Source organism: Mastigoproctus giganteus, chromosome 3, assembly GCF_048544385.1.
Source record: "Mastigoproctus giganteus isolate SK-2022 chromosome 3, ASM4854438v1, whole genome shotgun sequence".
Lineage (NCBI taxonomy): Eukaryota > Metazoa > Arthropoda > Arachnida > Uropygi > Thelyphonidae > Mastigoproctus > Mastigoproctus giganteus.
The window spans coordinates 169,443,210-169,468,065 of record NC_143577.1 but is presented as its reverse complement, the minus strand read 5'-3'; the positions used below and the strand labels follow the sequence as shown (position 1 = coordinate 169,468,065).

Genomic DNA, 24,856 nt, shown 5'->3' with positions numbered 1-24,856 from the left:
CAATGGAACAAAGGGGTACTCTTACGAAGAAAGGCTTAAGTTTTGCAAATTACAGTGTCTGGAGACTAGGCACCAGCGAGGTGATCCGATAGAGGAGCAGTTTCAGCCTATAAAGCCTTGAATGGTGTGAGCATGCTCAATGCTGATGGGATTCTTCCTCTTGCTCAGAATAATCACCTGAGAGGGCATAAATTCAAATTGAGGAAAGATAGATGTAGGATAGACATGCAGAAATTTGCTTTTAGCCAGCGGGTAGTTGGAACAGACTTCCATCGCCTAACTAAATTTAAGGCTCAGCTGGACAGGTATTTCGAACGAACGGAGGGGTGAAGTGAAAGTGGGTTTTTTTTTTGGCTGATGCTGCATGAGTTTGCTTTCTTGTATCATATGCCTCTACTAATGCTAATTTAGTTTTATCTCTAACAGCTTATATTTATTCCCCCCTTGTTTTTGTGTCCCGAATCAACAAAATATGTTGAAATGTTCATCATATTCTCATTCAGTATGTTCCTCCCTCTCAATGCTTTATACATGTTAATCAGATCCTCTGTGAGATGACTTGTTTCCAAACTCTGTAACCCATAGTTTTGTAACTGCTCCTCACATGAATACTCCTCTGCTATTTGCACTAGATGAGGCTTCTTGGAGTCTTCCAAGAAGTGCAATGAATTTTCTCAAATGAAACCAACAAACTTCACTGTGTTACTTCCTAATGTCACTTGGTAATGTTCATTTCTCCATATTAAAACACCCAAGTCCTTATTTTATGCCCTTTGCCTCTGCCCCACCTAGCATATAAGTTATTCTTGGGTTACTGTTTCCCAAATGTAGAACTTTATATTTGGCAGCATTAAAATGTAATTAACATAAGCTTGCTCAAATTTTTCTGAAGAATGATCTGCCTGATTTGGATTGTTAACCACCCTTCCAACCTTTATATCATATGCAAATTTCAACATCATATCCTTTAAGATTAGAAACAAGAGTGACACTAGCACTGAACCCATTGGCCCACTCTGAAGAATGATCTCTTATATTTTAAGAATGATCTTGCCTTCTACTTCCTGAACTTCAGCTGTCCCTCAATCAACAGCAAGATCTTGCCTGTGACCTCAACAGACTACAGCTTTCACAGCGAATAACCATGAAACTATCTCAAATGCTTTACTTAAGTCCAAATATATAATGTAAAAACTGTTTTTTTGCACCCAGCTCATGATGACATCATAGTATTTTATCAGGTTGGACACACAAAACTTTCTCTTTGCAAGTTGCTTTGTGTGTGTGTGTGTGTGATATTCTTTTATTTGAAATATAGACAAATTTCACAGTGTGCTGAGAGAAAAGATTGCTCAAATGACAAACTGCATAAAAATAATGAGCATTTTCAATAAGAACATAACTGAATTAATCACTTCTTAACAGAAAATTCATACCACTCACACTGCAAAGCTATATTTTATTCTACGCATGAACACACACAGTTAGGAAGTTATTTAAATTCATTCTCTATGATATACCTTTTTTTTACTTCCTTTATTACAACTCTTTTAGCTGTTCTAATAATGTTCTTTACATTACCTAATGAGACACAATTAGCACTGTAAAGCTACAACTGGCACATGTTTCTTTCTCAACACAATAGTGCCAGTTATCATTAATTATAATGTGAAAGCGTTAACAATAAGAGTGTATTTTCATTTCCTTTTAAAAAGGTGCAAAAATTATGGCATACAACTTTAAAAGATGAATGGATATGCCTTAATGATAAGTACAATGATAAGTACAACTTTCCTTTCTTTTTATGACTATAATCAACATTTGACTTTGCAACAACATAACATTGGATATCAATGTAATGCTATTTGTTGCTAGTGGAAGAAACTACTATTATCTCATCACAAACAAATCTTAAAATATCAAATTAAGTAATGGCCCCCTACGTGCTGGTGACACATTTGCACTTACCGCAGCCTAATAATTTTAATTTATAGCTCCTAGTGTTGAGAATTCTTTATAACAGTCACCTTCATTTACTTTACCTCTCACAGCCTTATAAACTTCAGTTATTACCTCCCTATCTCTAAAGGCTATTGTCTGAGAAATCAATGATAGAACACTGTGCAATTTCCTAGCCACCTGTTTATACTGCTCAGAGATCATCATATCCACCAATACCATGCCTTAAATCCCAGATCTCTTTCTTCCTTTACTGTTTTTAATTCAACCCTACCAAGTATATAAGTTAATTTGGGACTGTTATTGTACAAGACCTTGAATTTGCTGCATTAAAACATTCACCTCATGAGTAACTGTGTCAAAATAGCTTATCAGGTTAGTTAAACATGATTTTTCCCTTAACAAAATCATGTTGTGTGTCCTTCAGAATATAATTTATATTTAAATGTCTCGAGATTGCATTCTCAATCACTGTCTCCAAGAATTACTGCATCAACTCCAGAAGCCTTACTTGCCTTAGGCTCGAAAGTTTTTATAATAAATAATTTTCTGAAATTTCAATATTGCTAATTTCATGCTTTCCAGCTTCACTCACAGCCTCGCCTCACTATGAAGCGTATTTCGCCAGTAAAGTACTAACGAAAAAATTACAGGTTATCTACGATTTTATACACCCTGCATACAAGGGTCCAATCTGATTTATATTTACATGTTAAAAACTCCTTTTCCCCATTCTTTGCTCTCTTAGTCAGTGTTTTCTCATACTCAGCCATACCCAGAAAAGATTAATTTTAATAGAATGATAATTGCAATATTAACATATATGTTTAAGCATTTATCTCACTTGCAATGAACCTAAGAGAACTTTTGGAGGAGTGAAAGTTGAACTCAAGCTACATGGAGTTTGCTTCCCACATCATGTGAGTTAAGGGATTTATGATCTGTAATTAGTTTTCTGTGTATTTGGATTTAGATATTAAGAAATATCAGCTACCAGTGATATGCATTAAAATTAATAGCTTCAAGAAGCACTGGACAATTCAACTTGGAATTAACAAGTTTGTAAAGAAAATAAGTTATATTATTTTCTTCTGTTGTAGCAGGAATTAAGTTTGAAAACACCACATATATTTGCATCATCTTCAGTGTAGTATGCAATCTTGTTCCTGTAACAGAGGTATTTGCTGAATCTACTTTGAGACTTTGACATCTTCCACAAGTGTGAAGAAATGTAGATTCTATACAGCTGATGTGTAATCTAGAATGATGTTATCAATAATGAGTAGAGAACAACTGGCATCTTGTCTGATGTAAATTTGGATCCATGCCTTCTAATAAAACCTGTCATTTTGTAAGTTGGTAATGCTGCAGATATGTTTATAGAATGGCCCATTGGATTCTAAGGTAATCCCAAGGTTGTAGTCATACATGCTTTTATGCTGTACTCACAGGTACAACACAGTATTTTTGAGGATTTAAATTAAGCAATCACTGGTTAGACCATTTTTGAAAATTATCTATGGCAACTTGTAGATTTATTCAGTCTTCATTATGAGCTAGCATTGAAAAAAGTTGACATCAGAATATATCACACATTTCACCTTCTCTATTTTTTGCAGTTATTTTTCATAAACTGGGAATAATAAAGGATTAGATACCTGAGGGGTCCTGAATGCAACATGTACAGAGGCAATAGTTGATTTTTAACTGTTCCATATTGTGGTCTATCCTGAAAGATATCTTTCAACGCAAGATACCGGAGATCCTTTAATATCATATGATCCTAATTTACATATATGCAAATCAAGTCAAAGGCTTTGGAAAATTCGATATAAATGACATCTGTTTGCACTGATTTTTCAAGAGCTGCTGCAATAGCTTCCCAAATAACCATGATGTTACTTGTAGAAGAGCACCCATGAATGTTTCCCAGTGCAAAGACTGGTGTAAGGAGGCTATATAATTTGTCATATTCATATGGGTCTATGCTAAATTATTTTTAGTGTAGACAAAGCTAAATTATTTTTAGTGTAGAACAAGCAGATTTTTCTTGGCAGAAACATCTGTTTGTTCATTTCCTGTGATTCTAGCATGCACAGTTATCCAATAGAAGGTTATTTTTTGCCTGTTTGTTTGAAGCTGCACTAACTTTATTCGAATTTGTGTCGTAAGGGATGACTGGAAGGAAGTTTGCACTAAAGAGCAGATATAGATAAAGAGCAGATGGGATCTATCCAGTTATATTAAAGGAGGCAGCAAAGGAAGTAAGCAAGCCCCTAGCCATAATTATGAGAGCTTCTTTGGACTCAGGGGAGGTACCCATAGACTGGAGATGTGCAAATGTAACCCCAATTCACAAAGGAGGATCAAAGGCCGACACAAGTAATTATAGACCTGTTAGTTTAACTTCTGTTCCAGGAAAATTAATGGAGGCACTGGTAAAGAAGCACTGCAGAATCATCTGGACAAGACTTCAGTTATAGCTTGGACACAGCATAGTTTTGTTAAGGGGAAGTCTTGCCTGACCAATTTGATTGGATACTATGATGCAGTCACAAAAGAACTGGATGCAGGGAATAACTTTGATATTATATATTTGGATCTTAGAAAGGCTTTTGATACTGTTGCACATGGAAGGCTGCTGCACAAATTGGAGCAATGTGGCATTGGAGGCAAATTGCTGCTATGGATAAAGGGGTGGTTGAGGGGGAGAAGACAGAGAGTGGTAATCAATGGACACTGCTCATTGCGGACTAATGTTATTAGTGGAGTTCCTCAGGGTTCAGTGTTGGGTCCGTTGTTGTTTTCGGTGTTTATGAATGATATTGATGATGGTATATATCAAGCTTAATGTCCAAGTTTGCAGATGATACAAAGGTTGGCAGGGTTGTTAAGGACACTACTGACGCTATGCTGCTGCAACAAGATCTGGAAAGGTTGAACAGATGGGCTGAGAGGTGGCAAATGAAGTTTAACATTGACAAATGTAAAGTACTACATATGGGAAACAGTAACCCCAGAGCAACGTATCAACTCTGTGGTACTACACTGACAGTGTTAGAGAATGAAAAGGACCTGGGGGTAATTGTGCAGGCAGATATGAAGTTCTCTGAGCAGTGCAGACGGGCTGCAAGAGTAGCTCATGGTGTCTTGTCAATGATAAAGAGGAATTTTTCTAGCAGGGATAAGGAGGTGATTATTCCCTTGTATAAGGCAATGGTTAGGCCACATCTTGAGTACTGTATACAGGTCTGGAGGCCTCATTTCAGGAAGGATGTGGAGCTGCTGGAACGGGTACAGAGAAGGGCAACAAGATTAGTGAATGGAACAAAGGGTTGCTCTTACGAAGAAAGGCTTAAGTTTTGCAAATTACAGAGTCTGGAGACTAGGCACCGGAGAGGTGATCTGATAGAGGTGTATAAGGCTTTGAATGGTTTGAGCATGCTCAATGCCAATGGGATTCTTCATCTTGCTCAGAATAATCAGCTCAGAGGGCATAAATTCAAATTGAGGAAGGACGGATGTCGGATAGATGTGCGGAAATTTGCCTTTGGCCAGCGGGTGGTTGGTTGGTGGAACCGACTTCCATCACTTGTTGTTGAAGTTGATAGCCTAAACAAATTTAAAGCTCAACTGGACAGGTATTTCGAACGAATGGAGGGGTGAAATGGGAGTGGTGCGTGTTTTTTTTTTTTTTTTTTTGGCTGATGCTGAATAAGCTTGCTTTCTTGCATCATATGCCTCTACTAATGGTAATGCTAATAGCAATTAAGGAATCAGTACAGAAACAAGTTATATCCCATTTCCTCAGTCTAAATAATGAAAGAATAGCCGAATAGGGCTTTTCAGCATCCGAGTTATTCATGAAACACTAGAATACTAATAACAGGGCTTTAAATAATTGTTTTAGCAACATGAGGGTTATTTAAAGTTTGTATGTGTGTCATACAAATAATGTCATACAAAAACAAACTTCATCTTATATTTAAATAAATATATAGACTCAGTGATCACTGAATTATAACCTAATACCGTGTTGAGCCACCTTTTACATAGATAACAGCTGCTGTTTGCCTAGGCATTGACTCCACTAGATGTTTGAAAGCCTTGCAGGTATTCAATTTGATTGTTGGGAAAATTTGGAGGCCAATCAAGATGGGCAATATGTTTGTATTCCCTGAACCAATCATACACAGTGTGGGCCCAATTACACAGCACATTGTCTTGGAAGATCCTGTTTCTGTTTGGGAAAAATGCAAAATGGCAGGGTGTACACGGTCTCAGTCAAGAACTGCTGGTAGATCTCACCATTGAAATATTGATCTATATGCACCAGTGGTCCTAGTTCTTGCCACCAAAACATGCTCCATATTAAGCAACCACAGCCACCTGCCTGGATAGTGGGCACCGTGCATGTTGTTAGTTGTTTTTCTTGTATTGCTTGCACAATACATGAAGGTGTCTGTCAGCATGTCGCAACAGGCATTTGGACTCATCCAACTTGCACACTCATTTCCGGTCCTCGAATGCCCTACCAGCATGTTGTTACAGTACAGTATTCACCATTGACGATGGTCAATGTTGAGGAGAGGGACTCTCTCTCAGGTCATTCGCTGTGAAATCCCATACAACTGAGTGTGTGGTGCATCATCATTCGGTATGTTGTTCTCACATTCCTCATATTGTACTGCGATGCCAACTGTTGCACAGTGACCTGCCACTGATTTGGTACAATGTGCTGCACCCTTCACTCACCACAAACATCCTCCTTATGTAATTGTTTACAGTTCTGCTGGTGGGAGATGGTTTGACCTATTCGACACCATACACCTTAACCATAGTGGGCCACGAGCAATTCATAAGGCATGGCCATTTCAGATATAGAAGCACCTGACGTACAAGCTCCCACAATTATGCCTTTTGAAACTTCATCCCACAACTGCTATCACTTTAACTTGCACAACCATAAGGAAATTACCACTGCACTAGGGCACAAAGCTGCTTGACTTTTTATACTGCAAGCTAGTCCATTATGGATGGGGTTGTCACAATTCAGTGATCATTGAGTGTATATATTACGTGACACACATACACAAAAGAGCACTAATTTATCATTTTGATATCATTTAGAGAACCTTACTTGGACCCACATAGACCTTCCTGACAAACAGTTGTAGCCGTCTTCAAAATCATATTGATTTCTGTAACATAATATTATACAAATATGGTTTTGTGGTATTTCAAGAAATCTCCAGGCTCTCTGTTTTGTTATAAAAAACATTCATTTTTGAATTATAAAAAAAAATATAATAAATAAATATATACATATAGAATGGAAAACAAAAGTGACAGATATAAAGTAATACGCCAAATATATTTTGAAAGCAAAAATGTTATATGGCAATTGTACCTAAGTGTCACAAGGCTGCATCAAAGGATACAAAAGTATATAATTAAGTTTAAATTAAGTGTGATGGAAAATGCATACAGGTAGAATTATGAAGAACACAAGTTGCCAGAACTAACAGAAAGAGGAAAGTAAGAAATAGAAAAAAATATGAAAAAGGAAAACAATGTGAGGAACCTAAAAGATCTGTTTAATTATTTGAAATTAAAGGCTGAATCAAAGAGTCGATTAAAAAGAATGAAGCTAAAATGGAAAAATAAAAATTATTAATACAAAGAGAAAGAGCAAGCATCAAATTAAAGGAGGGAAAGAATAAAAATAATTATAAGATAAAAGACTAAGGGGGGGGGGGGGAAAAAGGTAAAGTAGTTTTAAAAATCTGATGCAAGCTATAAAAGTTTGATAAATAATGAGGTGTTCATCGGGGGGACTATATCTGATTATGTACCAAAACACTATGTTTCTATACAAACTCATAGTTTATAGGACAAAAATTAAATGGAAACTCTAAAGACAGAAAAAAAAAAGGGGGGGGGGGGGAGGTTGAAAGTAATAGATCATCCACAAAAATAAGTGAGGTAGTCCCAATGCAGTGTTCATAATTAAAATTAAAGTAATTAAAACAAATGAAAAAAGTGACATATGTAGTATTATAAAGTAAATGACAAATAAATTAAAAAATTAAAGAGAAACTCTAAAGACGGAGAAAAAAAAAAGGGAAGGGGGAGTGATAGATCCTCCACAAAAAAAAAAGGTAAAGTGCAGCCATTATCAACCCACTGCAGGATGGAAGCCTCCTCAACAATTCATGCTGAGGGAAATGGACCATAATCTGCCACGGTAGTCCAGTGCGGGTTGGCAGATCGACCGTATTCAGCAGCTTAAAATTATTGATATTATTATTAAAGATAACTTCCTATGGAAATATGAAAATTTATTCATGTGTATCTGTGAGTCATTATACCCACATGGTCTCAATAATAAATTTTTTAACAAAATCTTGCTCAGCAATGGCTGCTTAAACACTAAGCATCGCATTTATAAATTATTTCATTTTAATCATTTATTAGACACTCCAAAACATCTATGTAAACACTTATGTGGAAATAAAAAATTCCGTCATAACAGACATAATTTTTGCAATATTATAAACTCGTGGGAAGACATTATCCCCCAGGGGCTCACATCTGGTGAGTATGGGCTTGGCACACCTAGGGTCCCGAACTGGATATCATCATTCTTCTCTTTCTTAGTGATTCCCTTCTACTTTCACTCTCTCTCTCTCTCTCTCTCTCTCTCTCTCTCTCTCTCTCTCTCTCTCTCTCAGGGTAACCTGGAAATTTTTTTTAGCTGGTGCAGCATAAGCCTCAGGCTTCCTTGCACTATATAGCTAGTAGTAATAATAATAATAACATTATTCTCAATCATAGAATAAGCCATTTTCTCTTCAGCATTAAAAATCCTGTACTTAACTTTTCTGTAGCTTTTGCTTCTTTTATTTTTAATTTTAAATTCAGTAACATTCAGCTCAAACATGTCATTTAAAATATCTGCTTTATAGAATAGGTAATATTACTACATGCAGCAATGGGTATTGCAATATTAAATTCGCACATAGCTGGTTTGATAAAATTCCTTAGTCTTCTCTTCTTAATAAACATAAGTCTCCTTCCTTTACATAGTAATTTTATGTTTAATATTCATCACTCTTTCAGGTATGGGACTTAAAAACCCACAGGACTTAAAATTTGTAGCTACAAACAATTAGCTACCAACTTGGGCAATTTACAACTCTTAGATTTGCTTTGCTACTGTAATAATCCCGTCTATGCTCCTTTGGTAAACCAATATAATGGGCACATTATCACAGGTAACCTTGATATTATCAGTAACAATGCGATTAAACTTTCCATGGAAAAAGGATTCAAATTTAGACCTGTCCATAAAGCAAATCTGAAAACTATCAATAAAGATTTGTATCTCAGTCTTCTGCAATAAACTAGCCTATAAATACGATACCTCATGAAGCTTTCCAAAACAATAATCCACATTTGTAGAAGAATAAGAGAAATTTACCTCAATATGAGGTAAATAATCCACATTTGCAAATGGGGACAATATAAATCCACATATGCAGTATTTCGATCCTAGGAAACCTATTTTAGAACTTCAAAAGAATTTCATAATTACCCCTATTGATAAGACCTCAAATAATTTTGATCCACTTTTTCACTTAATTTTGACCTTAATACTACTGTTAAAAAGCTTATGCACAAAATGCTTCATGCTAAAATTCATAACTCTACGCCTACCTTATCTTTATGCTGACCAGGCTAGTCAGGTGGGTAAAGTGCCTGCCTGGCAACCCATAGATCGCGGGTTTGAATCCCGCCTCGGGCTTGGATCAGAGTAAAATGCAAAAACTTTGGGAGGTGCATTATGGCCACAGAAGCCAATGCGCCAACAACTAACAAAAAAAAAAAAAAACATTATCTTTATATGTTTGCCAAGTTTCACAAACAACCTGTCAGTTTTAGATTTATCACTAGTGCTAAAAACAGTGGTTATCTCCCAGGATTGCAATTTTTTAAATTGCTGTACACTATTTTCAATAAGCTCCCATAAACCTGAATTTTTTTTTTTATGTGAACCCCAAACACGAGAGATATTAGAACCTATAGTATTTAGTACCATGTTTGGGTTGGGGATTAAGAAGATGAAAGAAGATATTTGTTGACATTGGACTTGAACTTCTGTAGATTGTAATTTTCAGAAAATACGTATGAAGGAAGGTTGTTCCAGAAAACGGCAGTTGAATGAATAAATGAGGAAGATGAAAAGTTGGTTCTGTGGGTTTGAAGTTGGACAGTAAATGGATGTTGGCTGGGTGGCAGCACAGTTCGGACTGTTTGGAAAGAGAGAGCGGGAATTATAGAAGCCAATTCAGAAGAACAGTGCCCATGGAAGTATCTGTAGAAGAGGCATGCAGCAGAAACAGTACGTCTATGAGAAAGCGAGTGGAGAGAGACTCTGTTAGAGATGAATCATTAATTAACCTAACTGCCCTCTTCTGAATGGAATCAAGAAGCCTGAGAGAGATTTTGGGGGCACCACCCCAGATGTGGGAACAATATTCCACGGCAGAGCGGATTTGCGATTTATACAGAGTGAGCAGCTGTTTGGAAGAAAAGTAACGCCAGGAGAGAAAGAGAAAACTAAGTTTTTTAGATGCAGAGGAAGCAATACTTGTAATGTGCTTGTGCTAAGAGAGATTAGAAGTCAAGGTAATCCCCAAAAGAGATATATCTTTTTTCCTAGAAATCGGAGTGTCACTAAAGAAAAGCATAGGAGCAGAAGAATCCTTTTTGCGAGATATAAGACAAGACTGAGTTTTAGAATGGTTGAAATCAACTAAGTTGTCTTTGCCCCACTGGAGAATTACCTGCAGATCAGCATTTAAGAAATTGGTAGCAGATTTTCGAGAAGTTGAAGCTGATTGAGCAGGACAAGATTTCTCAAAATGGAAAGTGGAATGCAATGTGCTATCATTTGCAAAACTATGGATAGGATTTTCAGTCTTCTGCAATAAACTAGCCTATAAATACGATACCTCATGAAGCTTTCCAAAACAATAATCCACATTTGTAGAAGAATAAGAGATAGGAGATGGAAGAAGGTCATTAATTTACAAGAGGAAAAGAGAGGGGGAAAGAACTGAACCTTGGGGGACACCAGCATTAGTGGAGAAGTTAGAAGACAAAGAGCCATCTACCATCACCCTCAGTGAGCGATCAGAGAGAAAACTGGATAACCAATTACTAAAAACAGTTGGAAAACCATAAGATGGAAGCTTGTTTAGAAGACCTTTATGCCAAACACGATCAAAAGCCTTTGAGATGTCAAGAGCAACTACTTGTGTTTCACCGAACCTTTCCACTGAATTAGTCCATAAATGGGTAACATAAGCCAGAATATCACCAGTGGATCGACACTGACGGAATCCATACTGGCGATCGTTGATCAGAGGGAAGGTTTCTAGGTAGTTTAAGAGTTGGCAGTTAATTGATTTCTCCATTACTTTAGAAAGAGTAGAAGTAACTGCAATGGGACGATAATTGGATGAGAGGGATTTGTCACCCTGTTTAGGAACTGGCTAGATATGAGCAAATTTCCAAGCAGAAGGAAAAACACCTTTGGAATAAGAAATTGAAAAAAGGCGGCAAAGAATAGGAGTAAGTTCAGGAGCTCAGGTTTTGAGAACAAGTGGAGAAATACCATCAGGACCTGGGGCTTTCTTAGCATCAAGATTCATCAAAATCCTTCTGATATCCTTTTAACGGAAGACAACAGGAGGCATTGAATGGAGCGTGTTGGGAATGGTGGGAGGTGTTTTACCAAGATCATCAATACATGAGCTGGAAGAAAAATGGGATGCTAGCAGGTCAGCTTTATCCTTGGCTGAAGTGACAACAGAACCATCTTTGTTTGGACAGAGGTGGGAGTAGAGATGGGCAAAAGTTGCGGCCAATAGCTTTGGCAAGAGACCAGAATGCTTGGCTACCATTAGGGCAAGAAGCAAGTTTTCTACTCTTAGCCTGTTCAAACTCTAGTTTTGATTGATTAATAACTGCTTTACAACTGTTGCGAGCTTTAGTGTAAGCAGAAAATAAAACTGGAGAATTAGAAACAAGCCAATTATGATATGCAACATTCTTCTCTTGAACAGCCTTAGCACATTTATTGGAACACCAAGGTTTAGATAAAGGACGAGATTTTAAAGTGGAGTGTGGGATAAAGGATTCCATTCCTGCAAAAATAATTTCACTGACATGATCTGAGCAAACGTTGACATCAGAAGTTTTGAAACAGTAATCCGACCAAGGAAAAGAAGAAAAGAAGTCTCGCAGGTCATCCCATTTTGCATTCTTGTAATGCCAAACAACATGAGGTTGGGAATAGCCATGAGATAAAGGATCCACTGGAGAAGAGACAATCACCAAGTTGTGATCTGAAGTGCCTAAAGGACCTCTCACTCCGACCGTGTACTTAGAAGGGTTGTTTGTGAAAAAAAGATCAAGCGTATTGGCTGTATGATTAGGATTGTCCGGTATTCTTGTAGGTAAATGAACAATCTGTGCTAGGTCATTATAAATTGCAAAAGCCTAAGCATCTCGACCTGCTGGGTCGGTGTGACTAGAAAACGGAAGCCAGCTGGAGTTGTGAACATTAAAATCGCCAAGGAAAATTACCTCACTGTTATGAAAGTTGGACTGGAGAAAGTCAAGTTGCAAAGAGAGGAAGTCAAAGAGCTCCAAGTGATTAGTGGAGTTGGGAGAACGGCAGAGACAACAGATGAATTTGACACAATGAGGTAGAGAGATTTTAAGCCAGAGAAGATCAAAGAGAGGAGATTCCAAATTGCCAAGTCTCTGACAGGGAATATCAGAATGGACATATGCACAAGTACCACCTTTGAGGTGAAAGGAATCGTACAGTGAATAATTTGGGCATCTGAGAGAGCAGTAGTTGAATCAACCGATAACTGAGATTCTGTCAGAAAAAGTACATGGGGTTTGGCAGACTGCAAGTGGAAATGGACATCGTTGTGATTAGAATTGAGACCACGTATATTTGTGAAATGAATTAGGAAGTACTTGGGAGGTTTAGATCTTTTTGCAGATAAGCTTGCTCTATTAGTTTGACAATTCGTGGTGTATTCAATAGTAAGAAAAAGTGGGTGGGACATGCTGTATGAAGTAATGAAATTTTTGGATATGGCGTAGATGTGGTAAGAATATACCCAGATCCTTGGCATAACGTGGCCTCGACAATGCTCCCCGAATACACACTACTCGGACTCCCTCCAGTCACTAGCTGGCAGAGTATAGGTAGCAAGATTATACACTAGCTGATCCGGAAGCCTCCTAGAGAGCTACCAATAGGTTTTGGTCCGGTGTACTAACTAGCAGCCGGCCTGCGAACACCGTTTTAGAGCTGTACCCTCGAAATGAATCATTAACAATAACAAAAATGTTATCAACACCTTTAAATATAATGTTAATATCTTTAGCAGTGAAACTTATGATTTTACATATCTATTCACCCCTCTACTACACTATCTGCTAATCTTTGTACTTAATCAACTGTATCACAAATATAAAGACAAATTACCCATCAGTGAAGTTATGTGGAACAATTATATTAACCTTTGTATTCTTAATAATTTCATTTATGATGGCACGTATACTTAAACAAACTATTGGAGTGCCCATGGGTTCACAAATTTCTAGAATAGTTTCTAATTTATTTTTGCATTACTATGAAGAATTAGACTATAAAGTATTTAAGGGCAAAGGCCTCATGCTACGAGGTAGAATGACTAATATGTAGGTTAGTGCAAATGCATCATTTTAACATAGCTATCTACCAAAGTAGTTAAATTAATTAATTAAATTGGCATCGTTTTGGTTATATCTCATATTGTGACTGCCTTCACAACGAGTTGCCATGGTATTGTACTACCTCGAATAAATAATACTTCACCGGTGGAGAAGACTATTGTTATTTATTCTCAGCGGATACCACCACCCAGACAGCACCGTTTCAAAGCTTGTTGGCTTCTGCAACACCAGGGTACCTGCCCACCCACCCACTGAAGAGAAGCCAACAAGCTTTGAAACAGTGCCGTCTGGGTGGTGGTATCCGCTGAGAATAAATAACAATAGTCTTCTACACTGGTGAAGTGTTATTTATTTGAGGTAGTACAATACCATGGCAACTCGTTGTGAAGCAGTCACAATATGAGATATAACCAAAACGATGCCAATTTAATTAATTAATTTAACTACTTTGGTAGACAGCTATGTTAAAATGATGCATTTGCACTAACCTACATATTATGAAGAATTATATAATAGCAGTAACCCAAAGCACAATTTCTTGCTTTTCGCTACACGGACAACATTCTTGTTCTAAATGTTCAATTTGAACATTTAGCTAAGACTATATACCCAAGCGAACTTACCTTGAACAAAGAAAATTATGGTAACCAGTATGCTAATTTTCTTGATCTTAGCATTACCTTAAATAGTCCTCCTCACGCTCATAACCTAGAATTATTTGACAAAAGAAGCAAATTCAATTTCAGCATTATTCACCTCACCAACTGGAATTATAACATTTCCATTAAAATGCACAAAAATATTATCTGTTGCAAACTTAATTAGTAATCAATCATTATTTACAAATGCTTTACACCACCTTTGTATCATAACAATTATTCATAACAATATCCCTGTTAACTTTATTAACTATAATATCAAAAATGTTTTGCATTTTATTAAGCATAAATTTGGATTTCATTTTGGTTAGCTCTAACTTGGTATTTGTACAGTTGTAATTTTGTATGGTGGTAGTTCCACTACTTTGAGAGTAATTACATTATATGATTTCTATTTGAATGATGCAATTTGTTTCTTTATTCTCCAAGTTTAATTTCCTTTTTTTTTTTTTCTGATTCCACATCGCTTAGTAATCAATTACAACTGTATTTTACTTCATGTTTTCACATTTCCTTTTCATCAACATTTTTCAATTTATTATTCGCCATTCCTTTTCAGGCATCATAAACTATATTTGCATTTGACTTTTATTCGAATGCTTTACTTCTTTAACTTCATTTACTTATCAAACTAAAACAGCTATAGAGGGAACAAATTCTTCCCTCTTTTACATAGCTCTCTTTTCAATCTGCATTGTGCTTTATATACTATTTCCGTACTTTGAGTAATGCAGTATTGTCATAGCTCTTTGCTACCGTTTATATTGACTTTTCATCCTCCATTATTATATGGCTTTACTTTATGTTTTTTATCGCCTTGAGTAAATATGCAGCTATTCAAGCAATTTCAGGTTATTTATTTTTATTTTCAACATTTGTTTATTTTGAACCCACATTTTTCGACATTTCAATTTTTTTTTTTTTAAAAACATGTATTTCGGGCATATAGTATTAGTTTCACCTTCTACTAATACTCTCTTAGCCAGGGCCCTCTCTAAGAGGTTGGGTTTTTACACTTCTAGCTTGCCTGAGTATATTTTAAATTCTTTTCCTTGCTTTTTTATCTTTTCACTTTCTACTCTTTATCCCTCCATCTATTGAGCTATTAGTGCAATATGGACACTCTTACTTTCCTTCTCCTCTGCTAACCTTTGTTTTATTTCCTTAAAAACTTTGTTTTATTTCCCATTTCTATACAATTTGCCTATTTCTCTTACATTTTCTTTTTTGACCATCCAAATTTACGCCTTCGTTAAATTTTCTTTCAAAATCTATTTTTCCTTTTCGATATCCAAATTTGTGTATTCATAAATTTTTTTTTTTTTTTAAATTACATTTTCACATAATTTATTCATGTCACCTATTTTATAACACTTTCACTTTTTATATTTTTCATTTCACTTTTCAATTACTTTAATTTAATTACAAACACTATATCAGAATTACCTCACTTATTTTTGTGCAGGATCTATTACTTTCAACCCCCCCCCCTTTTTTTTTTTCTGTCTTTAGAGTTTCCCTTTAATTTTTGTCCTTTATAACTATGAGTTTGTATAGAAATGTACTGTTTTGGTACAAAATCAGGTGTAGTCTCCTGATGGAATACCTCATTATGTATCAAACTTTTATAGCTTGCATCAAATTTTTAAAACTACTTTACCTTTTCCTGTCCTTATCTTATTATTATTTTTACACAGTAAACCCTCACTAATCATACCTATGGTAGTATGTATATATAAGCGTGGAAGAATTAATGTTTGATAAAAGTGCAAAGATGGAAGTGAAATTTACACAAAATGCCAAAAAACTAAAAGGGTAAGGATAGCGGATATAAGAAAAGTTGTAGGTGTGAAAAAAAGAAGGAAAGAATGTGAATATCCTATGTGTTATAATGAATTAAGAGAATTATAGGCTGAATTGAAAAGCCAATTAGAGAGGAGGGAACTGTAAAGTAAAATAATTAATATAAAGCGATTAAACAAATAAAAGGTGAACTAGTCAGCATCAGAAATAGGTGGTCAAATTTAACTATAAGATGAAAATAAGGGGATAGCAAAAATCTGAGGTTAGCTAAAGTAAATATTGGTACATGGTCAGGTATTTCATCAGGGGACTACACCTGACTATGTATTCAAGAACTGTGTTTCTATACTTGTCCATAATAGTGGAAGAGAAGCAAATTAAAGAATAAAACTAAGTGGGATAAAACAACATTACTCTCACAAAATATGGACAAGGTAGTCCCCAACACAGTGTAAGTTAAATAAAAATTAAAGTGAAAATAAGATAAAGCTGAAATAAAATTAAAATATAAAATAAGTGTTTTCAGAGTAGGTAAAAAAAAAAAATTGGTTAAAATGCTTTAATGTAATTTAGTGAAAAAAGTACATAAATTTAGAACAAGCACTTTTATCAAACCTGCGTGCGTGCACGCATGCACGCACGCACACACACCAGAATCTTGTTTTTATTAGAATTAGTGGATATGTTTACCATGATTAAACATACTACAAGGTGTATCAGTTACGACAATGAACTAAGTTTAGAGTCCATCTGTAATTAAAATAATTCTGCACGATAAATAAAGGGTGATATTGTTGTACACGTTGGCATAAATGATATTAAGAGTAGGAGACCGGCGGAATTACTTAACAAGTACAGGTCAATGTTGAAAAAAAGCCATGTGAGTTAGGGTTGAATTTGAAAGTGTCTGCAATTCTGCCCAGACGCGATAGGAGGGGGTAATATATGATGAGAGCCTTGTTGATCAATTCGGCCTTGGAGAGACTGTGAAAGACTCAAGTGGTAGAATTTTTCTCAGCCTGGTCTGTGCTTGTTAACAGGAGAGACTGTTTCTACAGGGATGGGATACACTTAATTAGAAAGGGTGCAAGAATATATGCTAATGCTATCGAGGCAGAGTTAGGTTGGTCGGAAAACTGCTAGCTTAGGGGATACATGGCCTAATAGATTAACAGTAGCTGCTGGCAGAGGTGAAAGTGATTCTTCCACTGCTTCTATTGAAATGCAATTCAGCAGCAGCCTGGAGAGCAAGGCAATGGGGATTTCCAGGACTGCTGGGAGTCATAGTGGAACAAGTAAATACATGGGCTGTGTTAGGGAAACTAAGAGTAGAACCAGATGAATGTATACTTGTGTGTACACCAATGCTAGGACTACAGTTAATAAATTTGATAAGCTTGAAGTGCTAGCCAAGACATCAAATGCAGATATTGTTGGGATATCAGAGACATGGTGTCACACAGACATACGCAGTGCAGAATTGGTATTTGGGGAGTAGAATGTGTACTAGAAGGATAGACAGGATAGGAAGGGAGAATGGGTTATGCTGTTAGTTAAGAACCACATAAAATCTAAAGAAGTGCATCCAATTGACGTTGGTGGACAATGCAGTGTCGAGTCATTTTGTTGTAAAATAAGCATTGGGAAAGGAAAAATGAGAGTAGGTGTGTGTGTTATAGGCCTAAGGAATCTGATGAGTATAATGAGAAATTGTGCAGAGAAATAGTGGGTCAGTAAATCCGAATGTCTTCTAATGGGGAATTTTAACTTTCCAGATAGTGACTGGAACTTGTAGATTGGTCACTCACACATTTGGCAAGACTTTTGTGGATTTATTGGATGACTGTTTTCTCCAGCGACATGTTCAAGAGGCAACCAGAGGGAGTAATACTCTTGATCTGATTATCAGTAGTGATTCTGCATGCATTAAGAATCTGCAGATAAAGAAACCACTAGGTGGCAGTGATCACAGTGTGCTGAAGTGGGATTTACTCAAAGAGGTAACTACCATCAGGGATAAAGGGAAGGGTTTTTGCTTTCGTAAAGGTAGAACCAACATTATTAGTTGGTCCCACCTATAAGGTGGGACCAACTGATGATGTTAACAACAGCAAATTCAAAATGGAAAGCATTCAAAAAATAATCTTGGAAGCTACAAGGCTTTTCATACCAACTAAGAAATATTGTTCAAGATTTAGACCTAAATGGATGTCAGATGACCTAATTAGACATGTGACAGAGAAGAAAAATGCACGGGATACATATAAATTAACAGGAGACACAGAAGCCTATGATAGATATAAGCTGGGCTTATATCTATCATAGGCTTCTGTGGTTAGGCAGGCAAAGGCAGATTATGAGAAACTTTTGGCAAAGGATGCAAGGAAAAACAGCAAAGAGTTCTTTACCTATGTAAACTCTAGAAGGAAGGGGATGAATCAGATTGGTCCACGTGATATCGGTGGTTCAACTGTTGATGATCCTGCTCAGGTAGCTAACAAACTAAATGAATATTTTGCATCTACATTCACAAATGAGGAATTATTTGGGGTGGGGGGGAATGCCAGAGGTGTATTAAACTCTGGCAATAAGCTAGATAATCTTGTAATAACTGAGAGTAAAGTGGAAGAGAAATTGTTAAAGATAAACATAAGGCACCTGGGATGGATGGAACCTATCCAGTTATATTAGAGGCAGCAAAGGAAGTAAGCAAATCCTTAGCCATAATTATGACAGCTTCCTTGGACTCAGGGGAGGTATCCATGGATTGCAAATGTGACCCCAATCCACAAAGGAGGATCAAAGGGAGACATAGGTAATTACAGACCTGTTAGTTTTCTGTTCCAGGGAAATGAATGGAGGCACTGGTTAAAGAAGTATTCCAGGCTCATCTAGACAATACTTCAGTTATAGCATGGGTTTGTTAAGGAGAAGTCTTGTCTGACCCATTTGATTCGATACTATGATGTGGTCACAAAGCAACTGGATGTAGGGAATAATTTTGATATCATATATTTGGATCTTAGATCATGGAAGACTGATACACAAATTGGAGCGGTGTGACATTGGAGACAAACTGCTGCTTTGGATAAAGGGATGGTTGAGTGGTAGAAGACAGAGAGTGGTAATCAATGGACACTGGTCTTCGTGGACTATGTTATTAGTGGAGTACTCCAGGGTTCAGTGTTGGGTCCACTGTTGTTTTGTGTATTCCTTAATGATATTGATGATGGTATATCAGGCTTAATGTGTAAGTTTGCAGATGATACGAAGATTGGCAGGATTGTTAATGACACTAATGACAGTACGCTGCTGCAACAACATCTAGAAAAGTTGAGCAGATGGGCTGAGAGGTGGCAACTGAAGTTGTTCTTGTGTTTTTTTTTTTAGGAGCATTAGCAACTAAAGCCATATTTCTCGGGGCAATGCGGTGGTCATTCCCTGACCTTTCTGCATCCTCCATATTTGGTGGTGACGGGCTCGAACCCCAGTCTAATCAAGAAGCGTGTGCTATGCACTGCTGCTCCTTCCCACCTGGCTACAGAGGCGCCGCAACTGAAGTTTAACAATGACAAATGTAAAGTACTGCATATGGGAAGCAGTAACCCTAGAGTAACGTATGAACTGTTTGGTACTACGCTGATAGAGGTAGAGGTTGAAAAAGACCTGGGGATAATTGTGCAGGCAGATATGAAGTTTTTTGAGCAGTGCAGATGGTCTGCAAGAGTAGCCCATGGTGTCTTTTTTTTTTTTTTTTTTTGTAGTTGTTGGCGCATCGGCTTCTGTGGCTATAATGCACCTCCCAAGGTTTTTGCAGTTCTTTGATCCAAGCCCGAGGCGGGATTCAAACCCACGACCTTTGGGTTGCCAGGCAGGCACTTTACCCACCCGGCTAGCCCAGTCAGTCATGATGTCTTATCAATGATATACAAGAATTTTTCTAGCAGGGTTAAGGAGGTGATTATCCCCTTGTATAAGGCAATGGTCAGGCCACACCTTGAGCACTGTATACAGGTCTGGAGGCCTCATTTCAAGAAGGATGTAGAGCTGTTGGGACGAGTACAGAGAAGGGCAACAAGATTAGTGAATGGAACAAAGGGTTTCTCTTATGAAGAAGGGCTTAAGTTTTGCAAATTACAGCGTCTGGAGACTAGGCACCTGCGAGGTGACCTGATTGAGGTGTATAAAGCCCTGAATGGTTTGAGCATACTCAATGCTTCCTCCTGCTCAGAATAATTGCCTGAGAGGGCATAAATTGAAATTGAGGAAAGATGGTTGTAGGATAGATGTGCAGAAGTTTGTGTTTAGCTAGCAGGTGGTTGATTGATGGAACAAACTTCGATCTGTCGTTGTAGAAGTTAATAGCTTAAACAAATTCAAGGCAGAACTAGACAAACATGTGGAGCGGGTGGATTAGTGAAATGAGAAGAGGGGGGTGTTTTTTTGTTTTTTTTTGGCTGATGCTATATAAGCTTGCTTTCTTGCATCATGTGCCTTTGCTAATGCTAAATACCTTTCAACAGTATGACAATGCTAATGTTTAATGAAACAAACCTCCACAGCAGTGTGACATGAACGAACAGTCCCAGTTCCTGTGGCATGCATTTGGGCTAAATTATAGAAGGCTAACACATGTCCTGACTGTGATGCCATAGTATAGTACTTAATTGCCATCTTATAATCTCTTTGGACTCCTAAGCCACCTATAGGGGTAAAAAAAAAAATTCTTAATAATAGGTAAGCATTTAAAAAAAAAATCAATATATAAATTGATAAATTGAATCAATATAAAAAAAAAACATAATATAAATAAGAAAATATGTTTTCAAGCTTATATTTATCATATACAGATCAAAACAGTGTCAGAAATTTCTTCAATAAAGTGATAGTATATATAAGAATATCAACACTAAAATGTAAGACAAGATGCAGTATATAAACCTATGGGCCATAAATATTATAATATTTAAAAACTTTTATTAATTACTGCTTTACACATAGATATTTACACGTCTGAGGTCAACACCCATCAATATGTACATAAAGTAATTAGCATATTACTATCCTATACCCTACTGTTATTGTTATTTGTTTTTTTTAGGAGCATTAGCAACTAAGGCCATATTGCTCCGGGATATGCGGTGGTCATTCCCTGACCTTTCCACATCCTCCGTATTTGGTGGTGACGGGCTCGAACCCTGGTCTAATCAAGAAGCGTGTGCTACGCACTGCTGCTCCTTCCCACCTGGCTACAGAGGCGCCCCTATACCCTACCATGTAGGTCTAATGATGAAAGCTTCAATTAATAGCTCTGTTAGGGCTACTATAGGAAAATTACATTTACTAATATGAAATATAATTCTGTAATTAAGTCAATATTTAAGGGTGTAATAATTTTTATGTTAGTATTAGTAGTGACAAATGATGCAATGAAGAGAGTTTTACACAGCATAAAAAAAAAAAAAAAAACAATTTCCATGTCCTCTAATAATTTGTCTAATCCTTCCTTTCTTCAAACTACCCACTTCCGCAACACCAGTTGGATGTTTGGTTCAACAATCAATTACTCTCTGAGTGGAAGCAAATTTTCATGCATCTATCCTTTTCAATTTATGATGTGTGTGTGTGTGTGTGTGTGTGTGTGTGTGTGTGTGTGTGTGTGTGTGTGTGTGTGTGTGTGTGTGTGTGTGTGTGTGTGTGTGTGTCACTAAGAAAGAACAAGGATGCCATCAGTGCTTAGCTTATTCAGTCTATTTAACTCATCAGCAATTGCAAAAAGGATCATTCTTCTTCTATGTGTATGGGGTCATTTCAACCCCAAACATATACACTTGAAAAATCAGTAAAAATTAATTCAGAATTATTAAATTTTCTTATATCATCTTTATTTTCAATCTTTTCTGAATACAACTGTGAAAAAACCATTTTTTCATATTAAAAACAAATTCAGGGAATTTTAATTTAAAAAAAATAAAAACATACATTTTTATTTTTTTGAAATTAAAACTACCTGACCTATTGGTGAGCAAAATGGAAATCAAAAAACCCTGTTTCAAAAAATGCATGCAATTGGATGCCGATCTATCATTAACAGGAGTGCCATTGCATGAATGTGAAGTATATGCATCAACAGTTTGATTCCATAAAATGCTTCACACTGTCACGAAGCCAGAGAGTATTGCCAATTAGAGGAAAGCATATCAATAAAGTTAGCTCACTGTTGATAACACTAGCCAACACGATTTTTACCTCAAATAACTTAAATGCTGTTTTTATCCAATTTTATGCACAGATTTCGAAAATCACCATGATAGTTTCACATCATGTCACAGTTATTAAATATAGAGGAAGTTATATTTTACCAAAACATGCCAATTTTGCATAATCTAGCCAGTAATGTATGACATACTGATTTATCTTAACAGAATTTTAGCAATCGATTCTGGCCTCGGTTTTCTTGTGATAAACATAATCAGACTTCTACCTATGATTCTTAGGTTCAAATTCCAATGCAACAATTTACAATTTGAAGAGAGCACATTAGCATTTTTGTAGGCTGTGCCAAGGTTTTCCAAGTATTAACTGATCATGACATGTTCTCAGGGTTGTAAATCTATCCTCCAAACATAAACAGCCCCTTGAGACCCTCCTACCGCTTCACAAGATGTCAACTATCAGCCAGTAAGTTCAGGTAGTGAGGTACATTTAATCAAACAAGATGAGTTGAATGATTTAGTTCGAGACTTAAATTTGCTGAAAGAACAAGTGGAACTGTTAGGTTCTAGGTTACAGCAGTGGAATATACTTGCAGCAGGAACAAAGATTTCAGTGTTTTGAAAAAAACAGGAAGAAAAGTTTTTTCGAAATTTTTGCTACGAAGGACAGTAGGTGTGTTTGCAAAGACATTATTGGACTTCTGAAAAACTACGTGTCATGCATAAGTCAGACGAATAGCATTTATCCATAGATGCCTCAAAATTAAGTTTAAAAGCAGTTTTGCTTCATAATGGCAATGAATTTCCATCAGTTCCTGTGTTTCATTCAGTTGGACTTAAAGAAAGTCATGAAAATATGTCTAAGGTTCTACATGCTATAAAATACGAGGATTATGGTTGGAACATATGCAGTGATCTTAAGGTTATTGGTTTGCTTGCTGGTTTGGGGGGGGGGGGGTTTACAAAATATTGTTGTTTTTTGTGTTTGTGGGACAGCCATGCGACAGAAGAACATTATGTTGTGCAACACTGGGACGAGTTCATACCAGGTCAATGTAATGAAAAATATATTCCTTTAGTGCAATCAAACAAGGTTCTTCTTCTACCTCTGCACATAAAACTTTGATTGATGAAAAATTTCGTGAAGGGACTAGATAAAGAAGGTAACGGATTTGCATACTCGAGAAGTGTGTTTCCTAATTTAACATATGCTAAACTTAAGGAAGGAATTTTTGTAGGACCCCAAATTAGGAAACTTCCAAAAAACTGTGTTTGAAACCCAGTTAAAGGAGGTTGAATTGGCAGGTTGGTGATAATTTAAGGCAGTAGTACATGGTTTTTTTTTTGGGTAATAAGAAAGAAGAAACTATGAAATGTTGGTGTCTAATTTACTCAAGTGCTACAAAAGAATGGGCTGTCGAATGATATTGAAAATTCATTTTCTTCCTTCCCATGTTGACTTTCCCCCTGACAATCTGGGAGATATGAGTGATGAACAAGGGGAGTGGTTTCATCACGATTTCCATGATGGAAAAGCGGTATCAAGGTTGCTGGGATCCTATAATGATGGGGAATTACTGCTGGTTCTTTGTGATGGAGAGTAAACAGGAATACAAGAAAAAATCCCTTAGTAGCGAACATTTTTAAGGGCAATTACAGGTATGCCGATTATATATTATTGAAATATAACTATTTTGCAATGATTTATTATATTTTTTCTGAAGTTAAATGAGTTATAGAGAATGTATATAATATTTTTTTTACACTTGTATTACAAACTTGAATTATATATCCCTTTACATATTTTAACATTAAACATTGTTACATTTTTTGATACAGACATGATAAGGATTTTTTTATGGTGATTTTCGGAATCAACGCATTTATTTTCTCCAGAATCACATTTTCATTGCAAAGGTATGACAAAAAATATTTTTTGTTGGCTAGTGTAATTGTACACGAGGTTTTTATTATATTAAAACTACTCTTATACCACGTGGAAATTAATACCATACTTTATTAGGCTGTTCGCCTACATTACTATACATTAATACGACACATTTAGGGTATCTTGCTGATACCCATCATCAGACAGCTGTTTGGGGAACAAAAAATAGTAAGAGTTACAAATTTGGATATTACAATTACCAATAATACAATTACAGTTACCAATATTATAATTACAATTTACAAATTATGGTTGTAAAGTATTAAATTTTCAGTTCCCATTACAATTGAAAATCTAAGATGATTACAAAAAAATTAAATTCTTACATGCTGACAGATTCCTCTTGCCGATGCTCCTAGAAACCGGGTGTGCATATGGGCAAGAGGCCTGCCAGCGGTTAATCATTATGTATTCATAATATGAGATATACATAATGATGCCAATCTTATAACTATTTAGTAGTT

At 36.3% G+C, this 24,856-nt stretch overlaps 1 protein-coding gene across 4 annotated transcripts in view; it reads right to left on the bottom strand.

The window, feature by feature from the left end:
- Positions 1–24,856, bottom strand: part of LOC150088403 (protein sel-1 homolog 1-like) — a 378,494-nt gene that overhangs the window by 103,182 nt on the left and 250,456 nt on the right. For all 4 annotated transcript variants that reach the window (XM_090369493.1, XM_090369492.1, XM_090369494.1 and 1 more), the window contains exon 14: positions 20,784–20,932. In XM_090369493.1, the coding sequence (XP_090225619.1) occupies positions 20,784–20,932 (149 nt within the window). The remainder of the gene's footprint in view (positions 1–20,783; positions 20,933–24,856) is intronic.